At 34.7% G+C, this 10,394-nt stretch overlaps 2 protein-coding genes across 2 annotated transcripts; both read right to left on the bottom strand.

Annotated features, from left to right (window-relative positions):
- Positions 1–1,290: 1,290 nt before the first annotated feature.
- Positions 1,291–3,052, bottom strand: LOC124638678 (early nodulin-75-like). Its single transcript, XM_047175688.1, has 3 exons — positions 3,013–3,052; positions 1,650–2,009; positions 1,291–1,607 (listed from the first exon to the last, which is right to left on the bottom strand). Exons 1-3 carry the CDS (start codon positions 3,050–3,052, stop codon positions 1,291–1,293), a joined length of 717 nt encoding a protein of 238 aa, XP_047031644.1.
- A 221-nt stretch (positions 3,053–3,273) lies between these two features.
- LOC124639099 lies at positions 3,274–4,764 on the bottom strand. Its single transcript, XM_047176329.1, has one exon. It carries the CDS (start codon positions 4,762–4,764, stop codon positions 3,274–3,276), a length of 1,491 nt encoding a protein of 496 aa, XP_047032285.1.
- Between the last annotated feature and the right edge of the window lie 5,630 nt (positions 4,765–10,394).

Raw genomic sequence — 10,394 nt, forward strand, 5'->3', positions numbered from 1 at the left:
AAAGTGAAGTAAAGATCCATCAACCACTCCCATTTACTGGGCAAAGGGCTCAGGCTTTGTAAATTGATTGTCTATGTGGAATATTACAACCGGTTTTCATGGGAACCTTCGGGACTAATATCAAAAATATTTTAATTTCGTGTTATGAGTGAAGTAAAGAATCTATTTTGACCACTCCCACTACTGGGAAAAAGGCTAAGACTTTGTAGAGTGACTACCTAATCAGAACATTTGAACCGGTTAACCTCGAGACCCCTGGCACCGATTTCAAAAATATTTTAATTTCGTGTTAAGAGTTAAGTAAATAACCTATTTCAACTATTCCCACTACTGTTCTTGGGTAAATGGCACAAGTTTTATAAAGTGACTGTTCATGTGGAATATTAAAAATTCGCTGTAACTATTTTTCCTCCACTTTCTAATGCTTCTTTCTTACCATTTGACTTCATGTCTCTAGCTTTAAACTTGTTATTTATATGGATTTCGACAGTTTGCACGTCGCATATAGTCGTAATTCAAAACTTACGTCGTTATTCGTGTTGTTTAAATCAAGTTTATGAACGCATACAGTCGTAACAAGAAGATACGACCTTTTTCAATCAAGTATAGGGTCGTAAGTAAGTAAAACGGTTTTTTTTTTCGGTAAATACAATTCTTTATAATATCCAGCACCTGGGAATGAATTATTTAATTGTTAATTGACAGCATAATGCAAAAATCTCTGTTGAAAATCTTTCAGAATAAATTTTATCGTCACTGTATACAAAAAACGTTCTCCTGTAAAAAACGATTTTTTAGCCTTACGACCTTATGCGTAGGAGGCGTCGATATGGTTGCGTTAAACTGTATCGATATAGATAACTTTTGGAATAATTTTAAAATACACCAACGGTTTGACAAATTCAAATATGAATCACAGTTTTATTGTGTTTTTATTTCCAAAATCCAATAAAATTTTCAATTGTGCGGAATTTCATTGAGAGTTGACTAATCTAATTGAGCAAATTACATTTATTTTAATTTATTGGGGAAGGAATCTTGCAACATTGGTATTAGGTGAAATAAAGAAGGTATATACGCATATAATTTTGTTTATTTACATGTTATGTATTTTAGTTATGTCAGAAAGTCTGACAACAGGTCAGAAGGGAAGACAGCCTAAATCTAGCCTGGTATAATGTTAAGCTTCACATGTCGAGGCCATTATTGGGATGAATGTCCATAACATTAAGTAACTTCTCGTGATCTATAAACATTGTCGATGGCAAAGTTAAACTGCAGACGTGGCGTTCACGGTCTCGCTCTTATTTTAAACTGGTTTTTGGATTCATCTTGCAAACCAAACACCATATTTTTAACTATTGGGATGATCTGGGATAAAAATATTTGCGCACCCATTCCAAAATCCTTTCTCAATTGGTTCTTTGGTTTATGTAGTGGAACTCGATAGTCATAATAAAAGTAACTGTCATACCATTTGTAGTAGTACTCTGGTCCTTTGTAATGTGGTCTATTGTAATCTGGTCCGTAGTAATGTGGTCTATTGTAATATGGTCCGTTGTAACCTGGTCTGGGATGTGGTCCGTAGTGATGTGGTCCGTTGTAACCTGGTCTGGGATGTGGTCCGTAGTGATGTGGTCCGTTGTAACCTGGTCTGTGATTTGGTCCGTAGTAAGGTGGTCCGTAGTGATGTGTTCCGTTGTAACCTGGTCTGTGATTTGGTCCGTAGTAAGGCGGTCCGTAGTGATGTGGTCCGTTGTAACCTGGTCTGTGATTTGGTCCGTAGTAAGGTGGTCCGTTGTAACCTGGTCTGGGATGAGGTCCATAGTGATGTGGTCCGTTGTAACCTGGTCTGGGATGTGGTCCGTTGTAACCTGGTGTGGGATATGGTCCAAACCGTCTTTCCGGACCTTGCGGATATCTAACTGTAGTCAAAGTGTATACTCGTCTATGTCTTGTCTTATTCTTCTTCGGAACCGCAGCTTCTAAGGAAATTTGAAGCAAGCACGCTATAAAAAAACAGGGAATCCATCACTTATATTATATTACATCACTTACATTTTCGACGAATAAAATCTTAGACGACTTACAAATAAAAATAATCGACTTCAGATGCTTAAGTTCTTGAAGGTAAAGCTATATGATATATATTTATGTTTGTTTGTATGTATACTGGGTGTGATATCATCTATTGTACGTTATACTTACGACTATAATACGAAATAATAATAATACGTCTAAGGCCGATTTCGGCCACGGCGGCTGTACTCATGTATGATGATGCGCAGGACATTTACACTCACTATTCCTTTACTCTCATAGCCTGATGGGAAAGTAACCCGACACGACCCGAGAGAGATCAGGCACAGGACCGACATTAACGTGCGTTCTCCGATGCAAGGATAAATCAGTCAGCAACTTCCAGATTACGGGCTGCTTTGTGAAAGTTTACGAAACCCACTAACTAACCACTTACAAAAGATTACGACCCGACCCGGGAATTGAACCCAAGACCTTAGTAGTCATAGCAGTCGCGCTTGCGACCACTAGACCAACGAAGCTTTTCCGACTATAAAGAAGGGATGGAAGGAATGCGATAAAGAATGTTGCATAGAAGAGCGCGTCAAGCTGTAGTTGGTTCTGCGCCTGAAATCTCTCTCTCTCTGGTCATGTTGGATTGCCATCACAAACCGATTGGCTATCATCAGTTTGTGATAGTGACAGAACAAAGTGGCTCCCTTTATCTACGCTTATAGAATTGTGTGTTGTTGATGTTTAATTTACAAAATCTACGTACCACTTCATCTGCCATTAGACCTCTTTTTCAGTCGTTAGGGGTAGTCAGAAGCTAAATACTCTAACAACCAGTCTTACCAAGGGGTATTAGGTTGCCCGAGTAACTAGGTTGAGGAGGTCAGATAGGCCGTCGCTCCTTGTAAAACACTCAGCTCTGGTTAGACTGGAGGCCGTCCCCAATATAGGTGGGGAAAAGTCTCGGGAGATGATACGTACTTCCCAAAAAAAATAAAATTAGAAAAAAACTGTACGCCATGCTGCATTTCGAAAATAGGTAAACGATTGTTAAGATTGAAACAGAGTCGTCCGTAGTTTTATGTGCACTTATTTATTTTTACAGCTTTTTCATCGGCCAATAAAAATCATGTGGAAATTATACCGGTGTTAGAAACTATTCTATACTGTTTTATTTGTGACTCTAAATTCACTTACAACAGTAGAAAAACTCATGTGCTCTCATATGATGTAACTATAACTTTATTCAATTTTCGTCAACAATCTTTTTTCACGTTTCAGAAATATTTCTAATACAAAAACCACACATGAGATGATGCATCCAAAAATCCAAGCATAGAACACTCCTGCAAACTGTTTTAAAGTTATCGAACATCCAGCTTGACAGCTGTAGCTACTTGATATCATATTAGTGTTCGCACTCTTTGCTTTAGCCACTACAGAAATACCAATAGCCTCCGTAAATAATCTCCTAGTGATACCAGCTTCAAACAACCTCTGCATAACCTTTTGAAACTTCTCCACAAGCGGGCTATCTTTCCTAATTATCATTTCATTGTACACAGTCAACATATTCTCTGTTGCTCGCAGAATCCTAGCTTCATCATTCACAGCCGTCGCCGCTTGGAAATTGTAAAAGAAACCTTGTAATATAACTGTGAGCCCATTATAGAGTAAGGTTTTCTCTGAACAGTCGAGAAACGATACGCAATCGGCCGATTTGTTTGCGAATCGAGTATACCGTTCATCACTTATGAAGTATTTAGTGATATCCTTTAAGTAGGCAGTTCTTCCTGACTCCATGACGTCACTGTTTGTTTTAAAAGTATGAGGCGGTGCGGTTATCGTGAGGAATGCATAAAACTGCATGCTTACGTACGCAGATAGATAGATACACATGATCAAGTACATTAAAGTTAAAAACTTCTGCTTTCGTGATCTTGGGTCTTGCAAAGACGATGCGCCAACGAGTGCACCCCAGCAATATAGCAATGTTTTCATCAATGACACTGCTTCCCCATCAAACAGACGTATAAGGCACCATATAATTGAATAACTTATGTAGAATATCATGAAGATGTAGATATCATTCAATTTGTGCATTAAATTTTGCCATGATCTGTCTTCTCTTTCGACGTAGTATACCCAAAATATGCCCTGGCTGACGTATATTCCTGAATACTCAACTATGTCGCCATATATTCTGTATATGCCACCGGCACACGCATCCAGGCTTCCATTTATGACAAAAGGTATAAACTCTACATCTGAATAAGGATTTTCTTCTGTTTTAAAAATATAATAAATCTCCAAAGTAGCGTTAAAATATTCATTGATAATTTTCATGATTTCAAAATCAGATCCTTTAATATCATCAACACGGTCATACAGCTTAAGTTTTTCTTTGTTTTTCATAGTGGAAAAAGGAAACAGCGTAGACATGCCTACCTTAAATGGACATTTATTTAAATTGCCAGGGTTTTTGATCGGAAAAATGTCATCATTGTCAAGAGTACCATTGATACAAGTATTTATGTGTTTTGGTTGATCGACAACTTCTTTACAAGTATTGCCATCTATTTTTGGAAATATAGTGAACATTTCATTTATGTCTGCTTCGTTACTACGAAAAATGAATGTGACAGCATCATGGCTTATTGATTCTCCAATTTCTTGAAGGTTTTCAATACATTTGTCTTTTGTTGAATCAGATATTGTTATAAGAAATCTCATGGCCTTATCAACTTTGTTGAAATCGATTTTGTTAATATCATCACATGTTTCAATAAACGCAATGGTTAAAGAGTTAATATACAGTTCATGGTTTTCTTCATTGTCAATTTCTTCGACTATTATTTGGGGTATGTTAAATAGCGTGAGCTTATTTATGAGTTCATTTATAAATTCATTTTCTTTTATGTTGTTTTCTGCTTGTTTAAGTATTGCTACTGTTGGCATAAAAAATAATTCCTTATCGCTTATAGATATTATACAATCAGTAATAGAGTTAAATTCACTTGCATTTTGATCATTGTTTTTTGATAATAATTTCATAGTATCTGTATTTCCATGAACACTGTTTACAATTATTAATGTAGAATAAACAAGGTACTTCCACATACTTCAGTAATTAGTTGGAAACTTTAACTCGCTGTTTAACAAGAACTCATTTCAACTGTGGTTTATGAAACTGTTCCTTTGTATTTATATTTTCTTGGAGAAGAGCGTTATTATAATAGTGATAGAAATGTTACGTATCAAACAATATGTCATTGTCTGTATGTTTAGTATTATTTATTTTGAATTAAATTAAATGTGTCCATATAGTGTATTAATTTTCCTTTTTTACTCTATTTCAATTTCAGGAGGCCACTTCTCGCAACCAGGTAAAAATATAAGTTGTTCTAATGTATTAGCTATATTAGTGCCAACTTTGCGATAAACTGACAGTTTATAATATTAATTTATTGTTATAACGGCATTATAGTTGAATTAAATTGATTTAATAGGTATTAAGTATATTAGTTTTCAACTATAAACATGTAGATTTTCAAAGTCAAACTCCAATTTCGCGTGACGTTTATCAAATTATTTTCTAAATAATAAATAGGCAAATACAAATGTTATTGTAGTCCAGAATAATAATAGTATCTCAGTTAAGCTATTATCTTTACACGTTTTAACTTTTAGAGCTTCGTATGTAATTATTTTGATTGTCTTTTGAACTTACACGGATCTTACATTGTGATAAAAATAATACATTTTCGGAACAAAGTAAACCTGCTTTTGTCCTGTTTTCTTTGTTGAATGTGTTATTATTTCACTGTATAAGTAGTAGTATCTTAATACTAACATGGTAGGAAATCTACTCATACAGGGTGATCGAAGTATACGGTATAAAAACCTATGTACGATGTTTCGGTTTGACGTAAACCTTAAAGTGTTCATAAAAAAAATGGACATTTAATTATTATGAAGATTATTTTTGACATTTGAAATAGTAGCCTCCTGCCTGTGTGTAGTCGGCCGTAGTTTGTTTGGTCTCATAAATCAGTATGGAAATTAATGGTAGTAGCAGCAGGCCTCTGTCACTCGACGTACTTGCGCGCGATAAATGCCTACCGCTCGCTGGGTTACCGGTAGCCCCACGTGGCTCAGGGCGCAAAACAGTCACACGCGCCGCGCGCGTTCCAATATTATTATTTTTATTTCGTGGCATGTTATGCTGTTGGTTTTTATTAGGTTTTTTAAGCTACCTCACAAACTGATGGATTATTTTGAGTTGTGTTGGTTTATATGCGACTATTATAAGATTTAGAAACATTTTATATGTAAGAACTTATCTAGTAATTCTATTTTTATTTTTTTTATAAATTATACTTATCTACTTTATGATTTTAACAACAGAGATCATTAGGTACTTATTTTACTTTAGATACCTACTTAGTTATATGAACTGTATTGTGAGTTTTGTAGCTCAAAACACATCTGGAGTGTAAGTAGGTATAGTTCTGGTCCAACTTAATGACGACTCGCAACATTACGCGTGTCGCTACGCAGAAACCAATTTTAGGTATGAATCAACACTCGACGGAGTTGTACCATATGGGGTATGGCACTTGTGCTCGAAAAATAGTTGGAAACCGCCTTTGATTTTGACGAAAGCTTTACTAAAGTACTTACCTATGCTTACGTATTAGATAATATTTAGTAATATGTATCCATACTCCATTTTAGTAGGCAATACAATAGTTAAGGACGCTTTTACATTTCTCACTCGCTCAATTTTAGGTAAACTAGCGGCAACACAACGACATTGCGCTCACACACACATAGAAGCCATTGTTGGCCAGATTTTGTACATCAATCAACGAAAGGAGATGGCCAAATTTTCATAGAAAAAAAACCCAGAATCGACAGCAACGAAATGGGTACCAATGGGTTCATTATTATTGACCTTTGATGGTGCCAAAAAATCCAGACTGAAATCCATGGGGTATAGGAGCTATATCATATTTTCACAAAAATAAGTTATGTTGAATTTATGTTGATTTATAAGATTATTTACATCAAGGCACATAAAAAACAAGGTACACTAACATTATACAAGCCAATGGTAATATCCCCATAGTTACAGAGTTTGCCTGGAGATTAAAAGGTCTTGTATTTAACCACTCCAGATACGATTAAGCACCGACCTTACCTACTTGGAGAGGTTTCGCAGTTACATGCAACCTTCACAACTGGCTATGAAATGTTTTTGGAGAAATTGTCTTTGAAAATCGCGCCATGTGACATTGTCAAATATTACAAATGACTTAGCAATGCAAAACGGTCCAATCACGAGTCTGCATTCAACTTCTAACGGACATCAAATAGTACAAGTAAACTTTTTTGTGAACTAAAATCTTGATCGAAAAAACGTTATAAAAAGAGAACCCCACGGTTTTTAGATGATTTAAAATACTTTTTAAAATCCACAAATTATACTGAATCCAATCATACATATGAAGTTCCTGTCGATTCTGGGTGTTTTTTTGGCCATCTCCTTTGATACTTGCAAGATTTTTAATATTATATTATTTTTTTTCGACTGTAACTAGTTGTAACTTAGTGTTTGTAAAGGGTTTCACGCTTATTGATATGATATTTAAATTTTGTGTGATGTGTTTGTCATCGGATTATATGAGTACTGGGGGATTCAGCACTAAGTAACCCCTCTATACATAAGTATTTTGGATGAAAATAAAAACCGTTGCGAGAAATTAAAATGTAAAAAATAAAAACAGTAAACAACCAAAAAAATATAAAAACAAAATGACAAAATTAACATATTTTTAAGAATTATTTTTAACAGTCAATATTTTTCTTGAATGTAAACTATGGTCCCTAAGGCTAGTGTATCGTGGGTCAACCAGTTCTGGAAGTAAACAGGTGTTGTAGAATTTAACTAAATGTCCTTCCATGTTTTCCTTCCAGAACTGGTCGTTTCGTTCCACAAATGCATATTTAATTTTGACATTGCCAGTCCATATGGCAAATACGCATTGGTTTTGACCAGTTACTCGTAACTGGCCCTGAATTTGGTAATACCATTTGCTTTTTTTGTTTATTATAAAACCCTCTGAGGTGCATTTTCAAAAGTCAAAAAATATCAGAATGGCTGTCACCGTAGGATGCTGAATATCTTCAAAACCACGAGGGTAGCAATTGGTAGCAACTAATGGTAGCTGGTAGCAATTAGGTAGCAACTCTCTATATGTATTTCGAGAGGATCGGTGATTTGTGACGGCGGTCCTGATGCAGACTATTAAAAACGGTTGTCGTGTCTCATTTGTCGTGTTTCCATCATTATGAATTTTAAAAACATTAATTTATATAACATAAATTATGAACATACACACATACATACATACAAAGCCTGTCAAAATCATAACTCTTCTTTGGCTTTACCGTAGTTGGGTAAACTCCAACATTTTTTTTGGTCTATATCCAAATTTTTTTGGCCGTGGCATCTGTAAAAAAATTTACTATTTCATAAAAAAAAGTTCGCCATCATGAAATAAATACACATTTTCAAAATCACAACCCCCAAAAATCTTTTAATTGATTACTCATAATATCAAATTATTAAAAAAAATGTGCCCGCCATTTGGAATTAAAAAAAATATTACTGTCATTTTAATAGGTATCTATTATCTATACAATTCTAAAAATAAGTACGTACGTAAGTACGGCCATGATACAACATGATGGCCGTACTTACTTTTGTTTTGATCCGAAAAAGTATCAACGTATTTCAGTCCCAGTACACAAATCGTTACACTCTTTATTTTAGATTTTACGTATTTATTTTTTCCGACAAAGCGATACACCCATGCGTCCATGAGCGCGTCTGAGCGCGGAATGACGGTCCGAGACGTGCGCATAGCGAAAAAATGTATGAAGAAATTTGAGAGTGATTTTATAATTTATTGTAAATTATAAAGTGGTTTATGTATGTCAAAAAAAATAGCTGAACGTGTAGAAAAATACATTAGCTGTGATTGTTTTATTATTGGAAGTTATAAATAAACTCCACATTAGGGTTACACGTACTTATTCAGACCCCTTTTTTGTACTTTTTTATGATTCTTCCGGCGGTGAAAACGAAATTGTGTAAAAAAAAGTATGGGACTGTGTAATTATAATGCATTTAACGTGGAGATGAATAAATTACCTTTCATTTAATACCATAATATTGTGAAAATTGTAACTGCTTATGTGTCAAAATGGTACCTAAAAACATTGATATTTGCGAGAAACCGAGCAAGCGTCCTTAACTAAAGAAAAATATTCTTGATATTTCTTTTTATTTAAAAACTCAGTTTTAAAAAAGGCTATCTTAAAATAAGCGTAACTTTGTTTTCCTACTTAAATATTAATAAATTGTAAGAAGCAACCCTAAGCACGGCCACGGCACGGTTGCGGTCACTGAACTTTGCGCTATCGCATTGGAATAACAATCAAGCGCTCGAGCTTTGAAGGTTCATTTTATAACGCAGCTAGGAATTTGTAGGTAGTTGGGGAACTTGTAGGTGCTTATAACAGTAGGTATGGACTTTTTTGTATGGAGTGATTTATCTGTTACGTAGTAACTATTATATAATCTGTGGTAGTAGGAACATTACAAAGATCAAATATTGAGCCGGTACTAGACCGACTGAAAACTGATTGGAATCAAGAGAAAATCTTGGAAAAAAAGTGCTGACCATCGGGTCAAGTTTAGTTTGCAGTGTGAGGGTTCTCTATTTCTCGACTTCTATTCTCGATTTCTTAGAATTTTGATAAATAACCCTTCTTGGAAGTCGCGTAAACACAAAATTAATCTTGCAAAACCGTTCGGTAAACTCTGAATTCATTTAAATTCTGAAAACGAACGAAGTTCTTTATTTACAGATATTATTTATTATATGTATGTACCTGTATAAGGCACTGATGTACATTTGTACCAAAACAAATCTAATCAAATTGTCCCAACATTATTCCAATGAATCAATCAGATAGGGACACAGAAATAATTTACTTTTTCATTCAAAAATGTAAGCCGATCTGAATTCATCTCCGATTTTAATGAATATTTCTAATTCATTGCTTTCACAGTGATCTTAAGAGGTTAATTAAAAAGTTACTGGCCCTATTCGACCGTTGAATATTAAATCTTTTTATTCACGAACTTTTTGGCTTTGGACAATAATACCTTTTTAATTTCAAAGTCAGATGAAATGGAACTTTTTTGATGATTTGAAAATCGAATTGTGTTTCGATTATTTTTTCTTTGTAGTCGTAAACTGCCCATATTATGTAGGTGTAAGTTAATTTTT

The sequence above is a fragment of the Helicoverpa zea genome, chromosome 18 (assembly GCF_022581195.2).
Source record: "Helicoverpa zea isolate HzStark_Cry1AcR chromosome 18, ilHelZeax1.1, whole genome shotgun sequence".
Taxonomy (NCBI): Eukaryota; Metazoa; Arthropoda; class Insecta; order Lepidoptera; family Noctuidae; genus Helicoverpa; species Helicoverpa zea.

What these genes read in the sequence shown, in the direction of transcription:
- LOC124638678 (XM_047175688.1), bottom strand. Translation starts at nt 3,052, where the DNA reads ATGGCGTACAGTTTTTTTCTAATTTTATTTTTTTTGGGAA. An exon ending in AATTTTATTTTTTTTGGGAA is followed by an intron (nt 2,010 to 3,012) that starts GTACGTATCATC and finishes GTTTTTTTATAG; the next exon opens with CGTGCTTGCTTCAAATTTCC. An exon ending in CGGACCAAATCACAGACCAG is followed by an intron (nt 1,608 to 1,649) that starts GTTACAACGGAC and finishes ATCCCAGACCAG; the next exon opens with GTTACAACGGACCACATCAC.
- LOC124639099 (XM_047176329.1), bottom strand. Translation starts at nt 4,764, where the DNA reads ATGAGATTTCTTATAACAATATCTGATTCAACAAAAGACAAATGTATT.